The following is a 22418-nucleotide window of genomic DNA, read 5'->3' as shown; positions in this document are numbered from 1 at the left end:
CCACCTTAAAAGCATTCTTGCTCACTCTTGCTCACTCTCTTACCTGCACGTGAACTCTCATTCTCCAGGATAGTCTGACACTGTAGAAACAGGCCCTTCATCCCATCATGTGTATGCCAACCAGTATGTGCAGACCTATGCTAATCCCATTTACCGGCACTTGTTCCTTTAACCTTCTAAGTCTTGGTGATTAAAAAATTTCATTTAGATACTTAAATGTTGTGAGAGTACCTGCCTCCACCGCCTACTCAGGCAGTATGTTCCAGACTGTAACCACCCTCTGGTTGAAAACAATTCCTCATGCCTTTTTACCCCCTGCCCTAAACGTATTCTTCCTTGTTATAGACATCTTTAAGAGGGGTGAAGTTTTTCACTATCCATCCTATGCTTTTCAAAATGTTATACTCCTGTCAGGTTCCTCCTCTGTTCCAAACTATCTAATCTCTCTTTATGGTTTAAACACTGCAACCCAGGCAACATTATGGTGACCTTCTCTATACCTTCTCCAGTACAGTCATGTTCCTCGTAACGGGCCTGTCCCACTTTCACGGCCTCTGCCGAGTTTGCCCTTGACTCGTACTCGCAGCATGGTCGTCACGAGGTCTTAGGTAGGTCGTAGCAGGTCGTGATGCTAGTCGTAGGTTCTCGTGGCATCAAGTAGGTCGGGGCGTTTTTCTAGCCTGATGAAAAATGTCCACGTTTAAAAAGGTTGTGAATTAGGTTGTGAAAGTGGGACAGGCCCTTAAATTGTGCCAACCAGAACTACACACGCTATTTCTGCTGAGGCCAAGCCAATGTTTTGAAAAATTGTTATCAAAACCTGCTGCCCATTTGCATTGTACCACTTTAATAAAGATAAAAGTATTTTGTTTGCCTTTTTCTCCACATGCAGGATATTTGGGCTCGTATGCTGTAAGGACTTCAGCAAGGTTTTTAAGGTTTTGCATAGTATGTTGCTCTGGAAGGTTAGATCGCATGGGATCCAGAAAGACCTAACTAACTGGATACAGAATTCGCGATGGTAGGAAGCAGTGGTGCTGGTGGAAGGTTGTTTTGTGCTGTGCCTTAGGAATCGGTGCTGGGCTGTTGTGTTGTTTGGGGTTTATCTCAACAATTTGGATTAGAATTTACAAGGCATGATTAGTTAGTTTGCAGATGACTCTAAAGTAGGTAATATCGTTGACGGTGAAAATAGTTATCAGAAATCAGCAGGATCTTCATCAGCTGGACAAGTGGGCTGAGGAATGCCTAATGAGTTCTTTACAGATAAGTGCAAGGTGTTGCATTTGGCAAACCAGGGCAATACCTTTGCTATGAACGATAGGGCATTGGGGCGTGTTGCAGATCAGAGGTCTAACAGTAAAGGTTCGTAGTTACCTGAAAGTAGTGTCACAGGTAGGTAGGGAGGTAAAGGGTCTTTGGTGCATTTGCCTTCTTCAATCAGGGTATTAAGTATAGGAGTTGGGATGTCATGTCACAGTTGTACAAGACATTGGTGAGGCTGCATTTGGAGTATTATATGTTTCCGTTTTGGTCATCCTGCTATAGGAAGGCTGTGGCTGAGAGGATTTACGACGAGGATCTTGCCAGGACTTGTTGGCCTGAGCTATAGGGAGAGGTTGGGCAGTCCAAGACTTTGTTCTTGGAGCCCTAGAAGCTGAGAGATGATCCAAGAGGCGTTTAAAATCATGAGGGTAATATATAGGGTGAATATACCGTATTTTACCCAGAGTATGAATCAGGAAGGGGGGGGGGGGGGGTATATGAGATAAGCTGCCACAGATTGTTGAGCCAGGCACTATAACAGCATTCTAAAGACACTTGAACAGGTATACCCAAGTGCCTTTTACAAGCTTGGGAAGTTTGTCAAGAGTGTTTTATTGTCATATGTCCCAGATAGGACAATGAAATTCTTACTTGCTGCAGCACAACAGAATATGTAAACATAGTATGATCAGATAATCGAGAGAGAAAAGAAAAGTTTAGTGTGTATATATACACACATACAATATTTTTATTTATATTCAAAAAACAAACCAAATAGTGCAATAAAAATAAAGATAATAATAGTCTATTGTAGTTCAAAGGTTGTAATGTTTAATAGCCTGATGACTGTAGGGAAGAAGCTGTTCCTGAACCTGGACGTTACAGTTTTCAGGCTCCTGTGCCTTCTTCCCAATGGCAGTGGTGAAATGAGTGTGGGTCTCTGATGATGTAGGCTTCCTTTTTGAGGCAGTGACTCCGATAAATCCTTTCGATGGTGGGGAGGCAAGTGGGATGAGCTTAGAATTTATCATCTTTGTTGGCATGGATAAGTTGTGCCAAAGTACCCATTTCCATGCTGTATAGCTCTGTCCTACCATTATTACACATATCAAAATACACACTTAACACTGATCAGGATTTAGATTAATTTGTCATTGCCATCGTTAATTTGTCAGTTTATTAATATCATTCTGTGGACTAAGACTACCCAACTCGCTATCATCAATAACAATATATATATATAGTGCCACACCATAATGTTTTAGACAAAGACCTATCATTTATTTATTTGCCTCTGTACTCCACAATTTTGTAATAGAAAAAAATCACATGTGGTTAAAGTGGAGATTTTAATAAAAGCCATTCTTAAACATTTTGGTTTCACCATGTAGAAATTACAGCCGTGTTTATACATAATGTTTGGGACAAAACAATATCATGTAAATGAAGGTAATCATGTTTCGGATTGTGTTGCATATCCTTTGCATGCAATGTCTGCTTGAAGTCTGAGATTCATGACCATCACCAGTTTGCTGGGTGTCTTCTCTGGTGATGCTCTGCCAAGCATGTATTGCAGCCATCTTTAGCTTATGCTTGCTTTGGGACCCTTCAGCCTTCTCTTCAGCATATAAAAGGCATGCTCAATTGGGTTCAGATCGGGCTATTGACTTGGCCACTCAAGAATTAACCATTTTTTAGCCTTGGAAAAACTCCTTTGTTGCTTTAGCAGTATGTTTGGGATCATTATCCTGCTGTAGAATGAACCACTGGCCAATGAGTTTTGAGGCACTTGTTTGAACTTGAGCAGATAGGATGTGTCTATACACTTCAGAATTCATTATGCTACTGCCATCAGCAGTTGTATCGTCAATGAAGATAAGTGAGCCAGTACCTTCAGCAGCCATACATGCCCAGACCATAACACCCACACCACCGTGTTTCACAGATGAGGTGGTATGCTTTGGATCTTGGGCAGTTCCTTCTCTCCTCCATACTTCGCTATTGCCATCACTCTGATATAAGTTCAGCTTTATCTCATTGATCCACAAGACCTTTTTCTATAACTGTGGTTGCTCTTTTAAGTACTTCTCAGCAAACTAACCTGGCCATCTATTTTTGCAGCGAACCAGTGGTTTGCATCTTGCAGTGTAGCCTCTGTATTTCTGTTCATGAAGTCTTCTGCGGACAGTGGTCATTGACAAATCCACACCTGAAGTGTTTCTGATCTGTCGGACAGGTGTTTGGGGATTTTTCTTTATTCTTGAGAGAATTCTTCTGTCATCAGCTGTGGAGGTCTTCCTTGGCCTGCCAGTCCTTTTGCGATTAGTAAGCTCACCAGTGCTCTCTTTCTTCTTAATGATGTCCCAAACAGTTGATTTTGGTAAGCCTAAGGTTTGGCTGATGTCTCTAACAGTTTTATTCTTGTTTCTCAGTCTCATAATGGCTTCTTTGACTTTCATTGGCCCAACTTTGGTCCTCGTGTTGTTAAACAGCAATAAAAGTTTCCAAAGGTGATGGAAAGACTAGGTGCTGAGAGCTCTCTTATACCTGCATTAAGGAGGCAATTAAACACACCTGAGCAATTACAAACACCTGTGAAGCCATGGTGCCCTGCAATGGGGGGGGGACTATGTATAAACACAGCTGTAATTTCTACATGGTGAATCCAAAATGTATAAAAATACCCTTTAATAAAATCTGTCAATGTGCACTTCGACCGCATGTGATTTTTTTTTCTCTATTACAAATCTCAAATTGTGGAGTACGGAGGCAAATCAGGGGTCTACACTATGGTCAATATTATTGATTTTGTTTCCTGGCTGTGAATGTGCCACAGTTATATCATCTGCCAGATTACCAGGCCAGTGGAATTGCAGAAATGCAAAATGTGAGCACTAGTAGAACCCCTCACCTCCTTACATAATGTAAGCAAATATTTGTTGGACTCAACTGATTATAGAGTTGCTGTAGCTCCTTTCCAAATGCTATCTCAGTTATCTGGTTAAGAAAACAATTTGTTGCTCAATATACAATTAATGTCACTTAGACATGGCATAAGAGGATAAGAACTTAATGATAGGTAATCGTGTGTCTTGAGTAGGTGAGAATAGCAAATGACCTGGCCAAAGATTGCCTGTCTCATTTAATGTGTATTTTGCTGATGTTGTAGTTGGCAGAAATGCGTAATGCCATTTACCTGATATTACTGAATGTCCAAGATAAATGTGAGCAATGCAAATACAGTCTGTCAGCAGTAAATGCTGCATCATTGTGGTATTGTTCCTGCAGTGTTAATAACGAGGTCGTAGGGGGATTTTTTCCAATTAATCATAAGATGTGGATGATAAATTGCGCAGCAAAAAAATCCATTAAACTCTGGCTTGCTGCAGATGCATACGAAGTAGATGCAAATTTCCTTAAAGGATGTTGGACCATGTGAAATTTTGCAACAGTGTGTTAATTTTACTGTCTCCGTGACTGTTTCTACCCTTTTTTCAGGTTTGATTGGGTTGAATTTTAGAGAGATGCCAAATGCTGTTGAGTTTTATTAGTTTTTAGAATTCTTCACTACATAGAGCTGTGGAGGCTAAATATTTTAAAGGCAAAATATACTTTTTTTTGGTCTGTCTGGAAGTCGAAAGATTCAAAAACCCAACAGTTAAATGGAACTGACAACCTCTGATCAGCCACACACTATTGAATGGGAAAGCATAGGCGAGGAGCACATGCTCCCCCTCCTCATATTTGTTGTATTCTTTTTTAAAAAAAAATCAACATTACATAATACTTTTGGTCAAGTGGTGTATTAGATCTGTCCACCAATATTGTCATAATTGCAGTGTATTCCTTGAATCCAGAATAAGCATTGCCAACACTGCCATTCATTTCTCTTTTCTCCCTGCCCTTGCTACTGTTTCATTGCTATCCTTCCTGGCTTCCCCCCCTTATCTTCATCAGTACTCAAGGCAATTGTCTTCCTTTCTTCTAACTGTTCATTCTGAGTATTTCTTTCATTCAGTTCCCTTCTCCCTCCCCATCCCCTATCCACCCACGCACCTCCCCCCCCCCCTCCCCCAAATCGTGGTCGAATGACCAATATGAAAAAAAATTATAGAATTCTATTCTTCATTTAATTAGCACATTAAGTATTTTTTTGAATTTAGAACATGCCAATCACCACAAATTCTTTTGTTTTTTCTAGAAGTAAAAGGCAATATGATCTGAAATATTTCTGAACCATGCAGATGATGGTTCAAATAGACAAAGCTGCTTGAACATAGGTTGTGCCGAAAGCTTATCACAGACAGTTTTTTCACGAATAATACTGTTATCTTTATTGAAACCTTTTGTCTTTTAAGTATCAATTTAATCCCAGTGTTGAAATAACTAATATAAAACAATGTGCCAAGATATCAAGATACCAGCAAATATGAAGTATACCATAATTAAATACCTGAAAATTTACTGCATCAAAAAATTCTTAGGACCCACATAGTTATTTGATAAATATTAATTTTGTTGTTTGCCCCTTGAGCTACTCGTTTTGTTGGAAGATCTGACTTTTTTAATCTAGATTTCATATGGTTAATAAAAGTGTTCCTTACAATAATATTTGACTATTTTCATTAATTCGTGTGATAAGAGCAAAATTGGGCCATGCAGCCCATCAAGTCTACTCCGCCATTCAACCATGGCTGATGTTTCTTTCCCTCCGAACCCTATTCTCCTGTCTTCTCCCCATAACTCCTGACACCTGTACTAATGAAGAATCCTATTTCTGCCTTAAAGTATCCGTTGACTTGGTGTCGACAGCCTTCTGTGGCATTGAATTCTTCAGGTTCACCACCCTCTGACTAAAGCAAATCCTCATCTCCTTCCTAAAAAAATGTCCTTTAATTCTGAGGCTCTGACCTCTGGTCCTAGACCAGAGAGGATGGAATTCTTAGAACTTTCTAAGATTTTCTCTGGATAGCAAAAGTACCACTCTCAGCACTTGCATATCTCTACATATTAAGTTTTAGGGAGTTGAAGAAATAAATCCTGTCTAACCTGCATGGAGTTTTACATTGCATTAGAGTTGTAGCCATCGGATCTATTTCTGTTTTCCAAAGTTCACTCAGCACCAAAATAATAATTATACATGAGCCCTAAAGTGTGAGCAGCACTTATTTTGTCGTTTTTGTAAAATCGAGGAACAATTAGAGCTTGGGTAAATTATAACCTGTGGTGAACATACCTCAAGGTAAATTGATGTTGCAATTGCATTATGGACCCCTAAGCTATGTTAGATTTGGGTTGAATCACTCATGATACTTGCCATTTCACTGTCAGAATAGAGCCATGCATAAAAATACACCATGATGATATCCATATAGTTAAAGCGCCTGTAATTGCAGTTATACTTGTTGCAGCATCTAAATAGCTCCATTCTGTCGGAATTATGCTGTCCATTAATAACAAACAAATGTTCTTATTTAAAATTTAGTTTGTGAATGAGGAAACTCAAAATTTGACATTTCTCTCATTAATCGGTGGGGGGGGGGGGGGTGATGAATTTATTAGTTGAAAAGCAAAAACCTTCACATGCTTAAAAAGAAACTGGTGAAAATGCTCCACAAGTTAGGTGGCATCTGTGGAGAAAGAACCCCTATTCCATTGTTCAGAGATCATCAAGACCTATGATTAGTCTCTTTCATTATTGGTGTCTGAATTGTTGAGTATTTAGCATTTTGTAGTTATTGGGGAGAATTTGTTTACACACAAGTATATATTTTTTAATTCTACCTTTTATTGCTTGCCTGCTTTATCCTTAGAATAAAGTTCTTATAATTCCATCCTCTCAAGAAATGTCAGTACACTCTGTCAAATTAGTCGATTCAGAGAAAATAAATCACAACCACAAATAAAATGTGAGCACCAAGAAAATGTTCTTATTTCCACATGTGTAATGCACACATTATTTATCAGGCACATGTGGGGTTAATCTATCTTATCTGGATCTCATCTCAAATAAGTAGTGGCAAGGCTGAGGTTCGTGGTTTTATGTTGGAATATTCCATCTTCCAACTTTGCATGCACATACAGGAGATGTTACATAATTCAAGAAGCCATGACACATGGTGAATGCCAGGTTTATGACTTGATAACTGACCAGTTTAGAACCTGGACTTGTCAAAAGAAGTGGTATTTACAAATGAGTTTAGTACTAACATGTAGCATAAGTGTTTGATGTGTGAAATGGTAATTATATATTTAGCATATTACTTTAACCAATCGTAGACTCGTACAATATCACCCTTCACCACCACCCCCCACATCAATGCTGACATTTTCACCCATCTACAGTATTCCCATTTGTCCACATTAGGGACATATCCTGCTATGCCTTGCCTGTTTTATGTACCTGTTTAAATATCTTTTACATGTGGTAATTGTATCCAAATCTGCAATCTCCTCTGGCAGCACATTCCAGATCTCCTTTAAAAATCTATCTCGCCTTAAAACCATGCCCTTTTTATATTACTACCTTGGGGCAAATATGCCTATCTATGCCTCAGTTTCAACTTTATCAACCCTCAGTTTCCTTCACTCCAAATACAAATGAGAAATGAGCCTGGCTTGTCCCTTCCTTCTTCCCCCCCCCCCCCCCTCCCATAATTAAAGTCCTCCAAACATGGCAACTCCCAGTGAATCTTATCTGTACCCTCTCCAGTGCAACCAGACCCTTCCAATAGTGTGGCAACTAGGACTGCCAATGCTCCATCCAACTTTCTCAACGGATCTACATACTGCCTTAAATAAACAGGCTATCCACGGCATCACTCATTTTCATATCATCTGCAGGCTTACTAATCATGCCTCTTTTCAATCACATCCAAGTTCATATATCTCACAAACAACAAAGCTCCTAGCACCAACCCCTTCCAATCTCCAATCATCCTTTTATGCAGTCCGATTATGTAGTTTGAAGTAACCTGAATAATGGCAGTTAAAGTTCTCCAATCCAGGCAATATCCCAGTGAATCACCTCTGTACCCTCATGTTTAATCACACCCCTCCTACAGTGTGGCGACCAGGACTGTACACAATATTCCAAGTGTGGTCGTCCACTGTTGTCTAAAATTGCAATATTTCAGCCCTTGTATTCTATGCCCCAACCAATGAGATTAACCATCTACTGTGACAAATTACGTCCCAACTGTCTCCGAAGCCTGGAATGTTTAATTTCACAGAGGAACTACAATAATGAGTTTTTTATGGGGCAGCTTTAATGTAGCAATACACTTGAAAAGATTCTTCAGACTAAAGCTGTCTCTGAGCTGCATAAGATGATGCAGGGGCAATTGTGTGGTCAAGCAAGTGGATTTTGCAGAGCACTTTGAAGAAGAAAAGTAAATCAAAAGGGTTTAAAAATAAACAAGTTTATGGATGATCCAAAGGCCGTAGTTATAGAAATATAGATATCTTATGGGCACGTTTTCATCTTGTGAAATGTAATTAAGGCTTTGGCAGTTGCAAACAAGATTGCCATTACATCAAGGATGTTCGGAATCAAGAACAGTTAGGTTTTGGATGCAATCTCAGTGAATTATAGGGCTGGGAGACCTCAGAGATGGGGCAAGGCTGCAGAGAAATTGGGGAGGGTAAAATAAATTAAGGTATTGCTTATTTGGAGGCTAGAACAATGCAGGATTTTAAATAACTTTACAGTAGTTGGAATGATGGTTAGTAAGGCGTGCACTGAAATTCATATTGGTTTGTCTTGCACATAAGGTGCAATGAAATTCCCTGTTCGCATAAAGCTCAAAGTAAACTATATACATGGTAATAGAAAAGACACCTTGGAGAGTAAATATGCTGATATACTTTCTTGATCATTGCATCAGTGTGAAGGAACTGGTTTACATTGCTGGAACAGGGTTGTTGTGTTCACCCACCTCAACAGCCAATCTTGCTGACATTAGGGGCTGAGTTATTCCATACTAAGATGCAAATTTCTCAAACTCTTTTCTGTACTCTTACCATTGTTTGTTGATCTGGCTGACACGTTGCTATAATCGGCAAACTTAAAGATCAATTTGGCACTGTATTTGGCCACAGTCATGAGTAGAGCAGGAAGGAGACTGAGCACAACTCAGTTGCATCAGTGTTGAGCGTTAGGATGGAGGAAATGTGACCAGATCTGGTTTGTTGCACTCTTACCAAGTTGGCAGTAATGTTGGGAATTTTCTTTGTATAGGATCTTAATTTAAATGAACATCAGAGAACATCTTGTTGTTTGGATGGTTGGAAAGTAGATATTGGTCCTCTCATTTTAATGAGTTGTTAGTGATGTGTGAAAGAAGTCAAAATCTGATGACTTGAAATGCAAATCTTATGAAACAGTTATCTTCTCAGAGCTCCATATATCAAATCTGGACAGCAAAGTCCTCACTGACTTTATATTTCTCCACCCGCCCCTGCCCCAATTACAGCTACTCCAATGCCCTCTGTGATGCACAAATATTTACACAAATTCTAACAATTTGAACATAAAAATAGTGCTAGATAAATCAATTATCTTAAAAAAAAACAGATCAATCCTAAGAACTCTAATCTACCTCAGAATTTTGAAGATGATGCCTTTAGAGATAGTGGATCTTCTGGTTATCAACTTCCAGGATTATGTAGGTTCTGGGATTGTTCTTTGGATTAGAGGGTAGCAAATATGAGCCTGCCTTTAAGGAAGGAGAGAAAGGAGCAATCCATCAGTTAGCATAACAAGGCTGTGGAAAATGCTTGTATCTATAATAAAGGATATAGTATAATAACTTCTCAAATAATAATAGGGGGCGGGGCACATTTTGAGAAAAATGGAAGGCTTAGCAGTGAGAAGAAGTGACATTTATTTTGTTGGTAAAACTGAGATTCTTTACTCTGGCTGTGAAAATCCTGATATTTTGTTCATTCAAAACAAATCGATAGATTTGTGAACATTAAGGAAATCATAGGATACGGAGAACATACGCTAAGGTAGATCAGCCAAGTGCAAAGAACCACATGGTCTTTTTCTTGTGTTCCTATAAAATTTCAACTGTTAGCTGATGACTTGATGTGGGCAAACAATTATTGGATTCTATGTACCCATTGTCTGCACATATTTGGGAGTATGAAGATTCATTTGATTGTCATTCTAGTCGGCAGTTTTTTACAGTCTTTGTGTCTGTGTCTGTATATTTTTTGCCTCGGTGCTCGTTTCCCCCCCTACTCTGCAGAATTTCATAATTGATCAGATGAATTAATAAAGTCCAACTTAATGTATTGAGATGACTCATTTGTGATAAATCAATCTTATTGAAGAGTGTGACATGATGACACAATGGGAAAAGTTGGCTTGGTGAACATATCAAATCAATATTTCTAATATGAAGAGTGCTGATTCTGGTCCTGTTATGTTTACTAATCCAAATTCTGAAAATGACAGAAGCTACTTGCGTCAGTTTTACTTTTGTATCAAATTTGCCTTAATAAATTGATTTGTGTTCAGCATTTACAGCAGAACAATACCAGCAACATCAACAGCAACTATTACTGATGCAGAAACAACAACTTGCACAGATTCAGCAGCAGCTAGCACATAGTAATTCAGGCTCCAATTCTTCACAGGTAAGTCCTGTCCAGTTAAATACATTACTTAAAATGCAGTGTGACTTGCAGATAGACAATTGTTCTTATTTTTAAAAAGTAACTTAGAATCACAGTCTTGTATTCAAAATCTCATTTTCACATAAGAAACAAAAATGATTGGGTCAAAAGTTTTTTTTTTTAACTCAGCAAGACAAAACTCAGCTCCATCTGAGTTACTCCAGCTTTTTTGTGTCCATCTTCGGTTTAAACCAGCATCTGCAGTTCCTTCCTACACATGATTGTGTTTAATATCTTTATATTAAAAAAAAGAAACATATTTGGAGACAAATTAGCAATGATAAAGAAATCGAAACATGAACTTAATGGGTATGAGTGATATTTGAAGGAATCGTATCTAATATAGCATAATCTTTTTTAAATCATTTTAAAGAAGTTTAAAGAAGTTGTATATTTTCAAGATTAGGATCGTCGTCACTTTGAAACTGTTACAGATGAAACCGTTTTGACAGGTTCTAAGTTATCAAATGGTTAATAATGATGGGCATAAATTAATATTTTAGAATATTCTGTGCCGGTTCATGTACAGGTGAGACAACAGCTGCAGCGAATGACAATGTTATTTCTGATTATGAGCCAGAAATCTTACAAAAATTGCGAAACTGCCTGTTGCATTAATGGAAAATGTTTACTCGTTCATTGCAGCAAGGGCTATCCTAGAATATCCTGCTGTCGTTTGCAAGAGCTTTGAATGTTAAATTACTCTTTTTATGTGATTATAATGACAGTCCTTCATAAATTTAATAGAATACAGATAGCAATATTTTTAGTATAAATTATTTTCTGCTAAAATTTCATTTTGGTTGCAACACGAATATTTCTGGTTGCTGTATAATTTGTTCTGTATTTATGGCAGGGTTCTGTTTCAAAAACATTGGATTCAGTCAGTGCACAATTTGCAGCCTCAGCTTTAATGACATCAGAGCAATTGATGGCATACAAGGCAAAGGAGGAAGTGGTGCTTGGAATCAATGGTGTCCTTCAAGCCTCAGGTAAGTTTAATTTTCACAAAATGAAATGCTTTTGGAGGGGATAATGTAATTTTAAAAAATTCGGTGCAAATGCAATTTGTTTCAGAACTGAAAAGCAGAATGTTGAAACTAAATTGTGATGAATTTGGAAGCCATCCTCACCCTGTACTTTATGCTGCATTGTGCAGATTTTTATTGAAATGCTATTACTTGCCATTTATGCAGCACTCAAAATACAAAAACAATAATAGTGAGATTGATTCTTCATTCATTTATTTATACATAAATGGTGAATGGCTTCATGCTAAAGGGAGATATGCAATTAAATACCTCAAAACATTGCTTTTGAAATTGAGATGTACTACTACTGACTTTGCACTTGAATGGTTAAAAACAAGGGCTTGACTAGCAGGCTCATTAATGTATTTGCTCTTTGGATATAAACTGAACATATCAAAATTGAATCTTGCCCATTTTTATCATAACTACTCTTAACAGCTTTTACTTACAACCAGTTAATGGCACGTTTAAATGTCGATGCCATTCATACCTACTGCAGCAAATTATGGCAATTGTAAAGATAAAATTGCTTTCTGGTCTACTGCAGATATTAATGAATTCTAAGTTATCCTTAAGAACAGCATACTTTTGTTTCAGTGATGGTATACATTATGTAATAATTAAATAGTATTTAAATTAGTTTTCTATTCTGAGTGTAGACAGCTCATTTAAAACGAGTGATATAGGGCATATCAAATAAAATGCAATCTAATTGTGCCGGGTTTAATTGAGCTTTGGAAGCAAAATGTTCATTTAAAAATTGGAACTGATGTTGATTGAAATAAGTAAACGGGTAATCAGAAGTTGAGAAACAAGGAATTGCAGTTGCTATTTTATGAAAAGAGACCATGTGCAGGAGTAACTCAGTGGGTCAGGCAGCGCGTCTGGAGAATGTGGATAGGTGACATTTTAGATCTAGACCCTTCAGACAGAATTTGATCATTTTATTGAAAAGATGCTTTTTAGTTGTGACCTGCTCTAAAATGTGGATGATATTTTATCCGGCTGGGAAAATATTGATAATTGATACATTCTCTAAGAATATGAACACCTTTTTGCCCCTGTCCCACTTAGGAAACATGAACGGAAACCTCTGGAGACTTTGCGCCCCACCCCAGGTTTCCGTGCGGTTCCCGGAGATTGCAGGTGGTTGCCGGAGGTTGCAGGTAGTGGAAGCAGGTAGGGAGACTGACAAAAACCTCCGGGAACCGCACGGAAACCTTGGGCGGGGCGCAAAGTCTCCAGAGGTTTCCGTTCAGGTTTCCTAAGTGGGACGGGCAGTACTCTGAGAGCAGCTTAATATTTTAATCTTTCTGGGCATTATCAATGCCAGAATATAACAACATAAAAAATGTGATTAGGTCATTGGCATGTCATTTGTTAGGCTGACATCGGTGGTGGGAAGATGCTGGGGTCAATTATAAAAGATGGAATAGCCGCACATTTGGATAGCAGTAACAGGATCGGTCCGAGGCAGAATGGATTTACAAAGGGGAAATCATGCTTGACTCATTTTCTGGAATTTTTTAAGGATGTAACTGGGAAAATGGACAAGGGAGAGCCAGTGGATGTAGTGTAACTGGACTTTCAGAAAGCATTTGATAAGGTCCCACATTGGAGATTAGTGGGCAAAATTAGGGCACATGGTATTGGGGGTAGAGTGCTGACATGGATAGAAAATTGGTTGGCAGACAGGAAACAAAGATTAAGGATTAACGGGTCCGTTTCAGAATGGCAGGCAGTGACTAGTGGGGTACCCCAAGGCTCGGTGCTGGGACCGCAGCTATTTACAATATACATCAATGATTTGGATGAAGGGATTCAAAAATTACATTAGCAATTTTGCAGATGACACAAAGCTGTGTGGCAGTGTGAACTGTGAGGAGGATGCTATGAGAATGCAGGGTGACTTGTGGGTCATGATGCCTTAACAAATGCAAACAGACTTCAACATATAACATTAATTTAACTATTTTTATTAGTAGTCGTTATTTTAGTAGTTTCTTGTCTGACTCAATCAAGTGTTGTAATTCTAATTTTTGTTTTAACTTCCACAGGATCGTACAAGGGCTTACACCTCACTAGTACCACGCCAACGGCACTTGTACAAACCAGTCAGTCATCATCATTATCAGCAGGTTCAGCCTTACTGCCATCCTGCAGCAACACACAGACAACAACATCCCATACAGCACTGAGTCACCATGGAAATACTACGAACTCAAGTCCTCAGGTTTTGCTTGGCAACAGCCTTCGTATAGGTGTACCCAGCTCAGTAGCTGCTGTTAATTCTGTCACCAGTCTGAATGCTCGACATATACCACGAACTTTAAATACTGTTCCAACAGCTGCCTTAAAACTGGCTTCAGCAGCAAATTGTCAGGTGCCCAAGGTTGCAGGCTCCACCTCCATGGATGGAGTACCAAGGTAAGCTCCATTCTCAAATTGTTTTGTATTATAAAGAAAATGCCAGACACACAAGAGTTCAGTTGACTATTTTAACTTTTTCTTTAAATTAATTGTGGCATTTTACATTCATTATTTGGTTTACATGGCTCAGATGTAGAAGAAAGTATTGCTCTTACAGCTTGTTTCTTTGTGTGCTGTAGTAAAGATACATTGTATGAATGATTATTCATTCAAGCAGTCTCTGACTAATGAATGGATTTATGCCCAAATCTTATAGCATGGGGGGAAAATTTGGGGTGTGAAACCAAAAGGCTTTATTAAAGATGTGAAAGTCTAAGAATCTTCATTTGTAGTGATCCCTTGATATTTATAAATCAATTTTCACCATTTTTCCTTGAAGTAATTACCAATAATGCAGACCTTTCTTAAATTGATTTTTTTTTTAAACCTTTTTCTGATCTTTTACCTCTTGGAGGATTTCTGTTGTCACACTATCACCCTGTCACCCACTTGCAACAGTCATAATATCCAAATTCACAAAAACATATGTGCTTTCGTGGTTTGTAATTACAAATTTTATCTCTGACTGATTGTAGTTTGTTGTTTTTAACTTTTCAACTTTTGTTCACACTTCTACTGCATGCGTACTGGTTTTAGACCACAAAAACTGTACCCGCCACAGAAATTGATCTGGGGCCAAATAATAGTAATTGAGTGATACAGTGTGGAAACAGGCCCTTCGGCCCAACTCGCCCACACCGACCAACAATGTCCCAGCAACATTAGTCCCGCTTGCCTGCGCTTGGGCCATATTCCTCCAAACCTGTCCTATCCATGTACCTGTCTAACTGTTTCTTAAACGATGGAATAGTCCCTGCCTCAACTACCACCTCTGGCAGCTTGTTCCATACACCTACCACTCTTTGTGTAAAAAAAGGTTACCCCTCAGATTCCTATTAAATCTTTTCCCCTTGAACCTATGTACTCTGGTCCTCGATTCCCCTACACCCGATCTAATCCTGGAGGAATTATCTTTTTTGCTATATATCGACCACATATACTTCTAAACAAATTAAAGGTGTCTAAGAAAGCGCCAGATTGATTGTTGAGGCCCCTTTAATGATCAAACACAAGAAAACATCTGTAAATAGAAATGGTAGTAGGACACCAGGCAATTCTAGCCTGCTTGCTATTCAAGTTGATCTATGCTAGCCTCAATTCCTCTTCTGTGCCAGTTCCCCATTATCCTCCATTCCTTGTTCTTTCAAAATATTTATCTATCTCCATAGTAAGTACATCTAATGATCTGACTTCCACCACCATCAGGAACAAAGAATTGTAGATAATACCCTCTATGAGAATTGATTTCTATGCATCTAAATTTTATTTCGTAGCCATGTCCCTTTTTTCGTAAAACTTCTGCTGGTAAAAATTGTCAACGTCTACCCTCGCAGGTTTTTGGGTATTTTAATAAGGTCACCTGTCATTCTTCTGAACTCCAAGGTATAAACCCCCAAACTGTCTTGCCACTATTAATAGAAACACCTCTCATCCAAGGAATTAGCCTAGTGAATCTCTTTCATCCTGCCTCCAATGCTACTATCACCTTTTTTGGGGGTAAGAGGCCCAATACTTCAGTTTTCCAGATGTAGCCTGTACAACCATAACAAAAGCATCCTATTCTGAAAAATCTGAAGCCTACATAATAGAGGCCAACATTTCCTTTGCCGTTTTAATTACTTGTTTTGGGCCCGCCTGCTAACACTTTATGATTTGTGTACTGGGATACTTGGATCCCTCTAAATTTCACTTCTTAGCCCAACAAAGCTTGTGCGTCCAGAATGCCCTGGGTTGAGCTCTTATTAAATCATACTTCAAGGTGTGGGGGGGGGGGGGGGGGGGGGGGGGGGGGGGTGATGTAGGAGAGGGAGGAGCAGGAAGAAATAACAGAAAATGCCCTAGTTATGTCCATAGGAAATATTTGGACAAGTCCATGGTTTTAGTCGTATCTGATTAGGATAGGAAATAATACGAGTTCATTTGTAAAGCCTCTTTTGAGTTACCCACAAAAAATTTTAGATGTCACAATGAGATATCTCCAGGTTATCTGAAAGACAACTATACAGCAATTTATCTGACTTTATTAATTTGGTAACTCAAGACAAATGATTAAGACAGCACCAATAAAGCAATTCAAGAAAGCTGCATCTGTTTGGTACACCTTGATATAGCTTGTTTAAATATTATGCTTGTAGGAAATTATGTTTGCTGTCTTCGGAAGTTGCACTTATGCATATAGTTTGTCCTCTACAGGAAGGTGTGTAATTTTCTTATTGCATCATCCTTCTTATGGCCCTTTCAAAGCCATTTATTTGCCATAAATACTATGACATGACGTAGTATTCATAGTATTTGTAATCATGCAAAAAATGCATTCTCAGGACTATTTTCACTCCTGCCATTCCCAAAACATTTTTACATAGCTTATTTTTGTGTGCAAATTGAATCAAGTTTATAGAACAATAAAGGGCTCAACTCCAAGTTGTAATGACATGACTCTTGGATCAGTACCTTTTTTTCACAATGGCAAAGGTCAGTGAGCACATGAAAAGTTTGGTTTAGGAAGCTAGTGGGCCCAATGGTATACCAAGTCTCTCCATTCAAGAGACTAAACACTACTTCCCACTCTGGTTCTGAAGATATTAATATTGGTCATAATTCTTTAATGGTTTTAATTTTTCTATGAAGGGTACTGATGATGACTCACGCTTTAAACATCACACCTGCAGGAAGTGTCTCTCCATAAACACGTCATTGGCTCTGCAATTCATAGCGCCATAGAGACGTGATGTTGCCACCCAGAAGGTGAAATAGGAGTCATAAATGGAGACTTTACTACAGCACATCGGGAAACTTTAAGGGTAGGAGCAGGAGGTTGGGAGGCAAGTAAAGTGTTTTTGTTTTTTTAATATTTTTTTTAAGTGAGCAATTGGATCATTTCCCCTTTTCAGAAGGAAAAGTTTGTTGACACTTTTAAATCTTTACGATTATCATAGCTTCAGAAATATATTTTGACTTGAAAGTCCATTTAAATTTGTAGCGTTTTTTGGCATTTTGAAGACTGGTTCAGAAAGTCTTATTTTCTATTTCAGTGTTAAGTAATGATAGTAAAGAAACGATCTTTATCCATGGTTCTAGTGTACCATCAATGTTCCTATCTCTTGGAAGTTTGTGCAGATGATTATAAAAATAAAAATACTATTTTAATCTTGTATTGCTTCAGGCACAATACAGTTTAGTTCTTGAATAAAGTATCAATATCAGTGAAAACCTAGTTTGTTATGCATATATCATGTGGTCGGCAATAAGTTTTTCAAACTCATGCAACCTTTTTAAATTTGGGGAAAAAAAACAATATTTGCTGTATCCCAAGGTAGAACGCTATCAAAATTTCTCCCAGAGGCTATTTAGAAAGAACAATTATCTCCACTGTGTATGCTTTCTTGGATTCCTTCATTAATAAAGAATATAACAAAAACCTAGCATAGGAAATTACAGAATAAAAATGTATACATGAAAATCTAGTCAAAAGCAGAATGGATAGAAAATGCCTGTAAAGGTTACACTGTGGCACTATTCATGTACAAATCAATGGTTGTTGGATGGGTATTATATAATTCCCCCTTCTTATCGGCTGAATAGCCCATACTCAGATTGATCAGTGGAGACCATAGATGAATTTAGTATTTCAACGTGATTCTTTTTAATTTACTATTGTTTCAAAGAGATTTTAATCTTTATGTTTATTGGTCAATTATTTAGCTCCGTCATGATGTAAAATTTGAAGATTTAATAACACAATTATGTTGAAAGGATCCAACAGCAATTAAGTAGAATTTAAATGCGTTGTAATGTATCAGTTCAGATTTTGTTAAACATTCAGATTTTATTACGTATCGCATAGGTGATTAGGAGCAAGTGTAGGCCATCTATTCCTTTTAAACTGTTCTGCCAGACATTAGGATCAGGTTGATCTATCTCAGCACAATTTCCTTTGCTCTCTCCACATCCGTGAAATAACAATCAAAGCTGTTTTGAATGAATTCAGTGACTGAAGCTGCACAGCCCTCCATAGATTCCAAAGGTTCACCAGCCTCTGAGCAAATTTCTCCTCCTCTCCATCCTAAATGAGTTACCCCATATTCTGAGGGTGACTGCTAATTCTTTGCACCTCAGCTGCTGTATCCACCCTGTCAAACTCTGATGAATTTTGTGTGTTTCATTGAGATTCTGACATACTATTTGAAACTAGAGTCTCCAGACATAGTCTTACTTGCACTCTAAAATACAATTCCACCACCCCAGGAGTTTGTCTATCTTGTCTTCATTTAACTCGGAAGAGATTCTTAGTGCAGTTCCTTTGGTTTCTGCGCTGCTGAGTCCAGTTTACATCGACATATCCAAGTCTTAAGTTTTCATGGTGGCCAATAATTTAGTCTAGTGTTATTGATAAAACAGAACATGTTGTAATAATTAGTTACACTTCAAGAGGGCTAGGAGAGAAAATACATCTTTCACTCAAGATCAGCCACTACCTTTGAAGAGTTGCATAAAAAGCCCTCTGGAGAGAAAAAAAGCAAACTGCTGAAGGAACTCAGTGGATCGCACAGATTGCTTCAGACCATTGCTTCAGTAGAAATAAAGAAGACCTTCACACTTCTTTCTCGATTTAACTTGAAAAGCAAAGTATGGTAATTGCGGGAAAAGCCCTGTGAATAGAGCACATACATTGAATATATTGCATATAGGGATAACTAATGATTTGCCGCCTGGGTCCAAATCCTAATCGAAAAGCATCCTAAACAAATGTTGATTTTTGAAAACAATTATTTGGGACTAAAGTAGTGGGTAATTCATTGAAACGTGCCGAAGATTTGTCAGTCAGTAATGTGAATACACAGTGGAACCTATGGTTCATTTGCAAACAAAGTAATGTCTGGCCAGCTTAATCATGAAGGGGCTTGAATGGGAATTAAGTACTCTTGGAAGTCTTGTGTACGTGCCCATTGGATACAGATTGGGGACATTGGGAGATAGAGATATGTTAATGGTTCACAGCACCAGAGACATGGGATGACTCTTGACTTCAAATGCTGTCTGTGTGGAATTTGAAAGTTCTCCCTGTGACCATGTGGGTTTCCTCTGAGTGTTTTGTTTTCCTCCCACGTGCCAAGGCCAAGCGGGTTTATAGTTAATTGGCCTGTTTTTGTTTTTTTTAACTAAATGCTCCTAATTTATGGAGTGGATGAGAAAGTGGGATAACAGAGCTAGTGTCTCTAAACTAAATGAATTATTGCTAGCAATGTCAATGAAAAATTTTTTTCAAGAAAATGGATTATTGCAGAGGTCTGTTCAATCAGTTTTTGCTGTTAAGAATTTTAGTTTGCAAACATTAATAAAAAATGAACTTAGAGCAGCAACTAACAATGTGTATCTCTCTTCTCCAGGGAAAACCATGACACTGAAAAGCCAGCACTAAACAGTATAGCAGACAATACAGTGGCGATGGAAGTAACGTAGTGTCCACAAAGACGGCTGCAGCCTTGGGAACTCATTTAAGTGCTATGCATCAATAGCGTTTGTGAATGCAAGGGATGGCAGAATGCAGCACATTGCGTTTCCATGGCAGCTCTGGGGACTTGATGGCAATGCACATCTCATGCTTTTTTGTTACTGTTGTTAATAGGAATTGACATCTGTAAATTATGATACAGCAATTATCTGTACAGTACTACATATTTGTAATACACTTGTATATATGTTACTTGAATACTGAACTGTTCATTCGTGATGCTTTGCACTTGAAAGAAAAACAAAATTGCAACCAGTAAGAGTGTGAGATGTGAGAGATCTATAGAGATGAAGTGTCATCACATCATGTGCATGGTGCGGAACCTGCTGTTTTATCTATTTATTGTGCTGTGTTTACAGTTTTGTACACTGTACCTTCATTGGTTCCTGTGCTGTAGTAAATGTGTTAGGTAGCTGTGGACTCCTTGGTATTTTGTAAATGGTGAACATACTTGGTTCCCCTCTGGGTCCCTGAGTTTCTGTGTATCATGTAAAAATGGTGACATACATACAGATTTGAAAATTAAGGCATCGGTTTGTAAATGGGGATGGAACTACTTCATGGAGACATAGGGATCTTCCACTTATATTTGTTCTAACGCAAGTAACAAGCTGGAAATGAAGTCACACTTTTTTTTCAGAAGCAGAGAAGCTTCTGCAAAATTATTTTAGCACTAATTATTTTCTATGCTGCTTAGATTTTTTTGCTCATTTGAGTTTAAACAAATTGAACCTCCTTCAAACAAATCTGAGCTGTATCAGAGTTTCCCTTGCTTTTTCATATTTCGTTCATCATTTTATTTTTGTATCTGTTCAAGTTGTAAATTTCTTGATTTTGTGCTCCTGTACACACACAGACTTCATTCTTCACTTGTTCAAAAAGGAGAAGAAACAAAAAGGAGATAAGGGAGATGAATGCAGTAGTTGCTGTACGTGTATCATCATTCCAGTTTCTGAAACAGCCAGCTTTTACTTTCAGATTCTTGTGAAGGCTGTAAGGCCAGAACCACGATATCGGGTGCCTTCCTTTGGAAATAATAGACCTCTCTTCTGTGAAGAGATTGGTACTTAACAGACTACTACTAGTGCTTTGTCAGTACCTGAGTCTGAATGCCCATTCCAATGGCATATTTATCCTCAAGGTTTTTAATCCCACCTGGAATTGTGACAGAACTCTCACAAAATAAACCCAGGGCATTACATGTTGACCAACAGCTGTGTTTTTTTTTAAATTTTGTATCGTGTGTTGGAGTTATTTTTCTTGCTACATTAGAAAGAAAAGTAATTTGTGTATTTACAGTATTTTGTAATTGAAGCATTATGAAATGTGAGCTCTCACCATTTTACCATGCTGGTAAGTTAGATTTAAAATCTGGGGGGAAATTATGTGGCTGGTAATGCATTGAGGAGGTAACTTATTGGACCACTTCATAAATAACTTAAGTTTATAGCATACATCTTTTTCAAGACCTAATGCTTATATTGAAAAAAAAAGTAAATTGATCCTTGTTGAATTTCAGTAATTACTTTGTTCTGCTTATTTTCATTTTACTACTTTATTGAATTGCACAATTAGATCATTGGAAAATAATTGCCTCTTAGTCATTACTTTTTTTTAGACCAGTGTAGCAATGAAAACATTGTTCCTCCTACGTGACGCAACCACTTACATATACGTTATTGCTGTCTTTCTGACAATTCATTATCCAGAGACATCTTTCCTTTTGAGAAACTTGTGATATGGTTCTTCCATCTTGGTGTGATAACTTTTATTAATACACGGTAATTTAGCTTCAATTTCCTTGCCCGAAAACAATAGTTCTCATGGTACTGTTAGTCTTTCTTCAGCACTTCACAATTGATGGCTCTGACATTTATTTTGTAAATGGCTTTTCCATAATTAATATCGGTGAGACCCAGAGTAGACAAGACAATCGCATTGCCAAGCACTTGTATTCTGTCTGCAGTGCCATCTTGAGTACCCAGCTGAAAGCCGTTCCAGTTGCCCTTCCCATTCCGTATCAGCCTGTCTTCTGGCCTTTTCTACTGCTTTGGTGAGGCCACATCCACTAGAAGAACAGTACCTTGTATTCCATCTGAGCAGTCATAACATTGAATTTTCCAGTTCCACAAACTACATCCCAGTGGTGCAGCTGGTAGAGCTTCTGCCTCACAGCGCCAGATACCCTGGTTTGATCCAGAACACGGGTACTCTCGTTGAAGTTTGCACATTCTCCCTGTGACCACGTAGGTAGCCTGTGGGTGCTCTGCTTTCTTCTGACGTCCCAAAGTTGTACAGGTTTGTAGGTTAATTTGCCTCTATATATAGCCCTTGGAGTGTAGAGAGTGGATGCAAAAGTGTGATAAGAACAAGTGTGAACAGGTGATCGATTATCG

The 22418-nt window shown here is 38.2% G+C and overlaps 1 protein-coding gene across 7 annotated transcripts in view; it reads left to right on the top strand.

Moving 5' to 3' along the window:
- LOC129715250 (enhancer of polycomb homolog 1-like) overlaps positions 1-21233 on the top strand; it is a 175197-nt gene extending 153964 nt beyond the window's left edge. For 4 of the 7 annotated variants that reach the window (XM_055665133.1, XM_055665139.1, XM_055665109.1 and 1 more), the window contains 5 exons: positions 10793-10911; positions 11807-11942; positions 13056-13160; positions 14039-14408; positions 19898-21233. In XM_055665133.1, coding sequence (XP_055521108.1) covers positions 10793-10911; positions 11807-11942; positions 13056-13160; positions 14039-14408; positions 19898-19970 — 803 coding nt within the window. In that variant the 3' untranslated portion in view covers positions 19971-21233. Of the gene's footprint in view, positions 1-10792; positions 10912-11806; positions 11943-13055; positions 13161-14038; positions 14409-17138; positions 17333-19897 lie in introns of those variants that run through there. The other 3 variants (XR_008726467.1, XM_055665117.1, XM_055665129.1) reach the window with 3 other exon arrangements.
- Positions 21234-22418: the final 1185 nt, after the last annotated feature.

Source organism: Leucoraja erinacea, chromosome 2 (assembly GCF_028641065.1).
Source record: "Leucoraja erinacea ecotype New England chromosome 2, Leri_hhj_1, whole genome shotgun sequence".
Classification (NCBI taxonomy): Eukaryota; Metazoa; Chordata; class Chondrichthyes; order Rajiformes; family Rajidae; genus Leucoraja; species Leucoraja erinaceus.
Note: the sequence above shows the minus strand (reverse complement) of the source record. Positions and strands in the feature narration are given on the sequence as shown.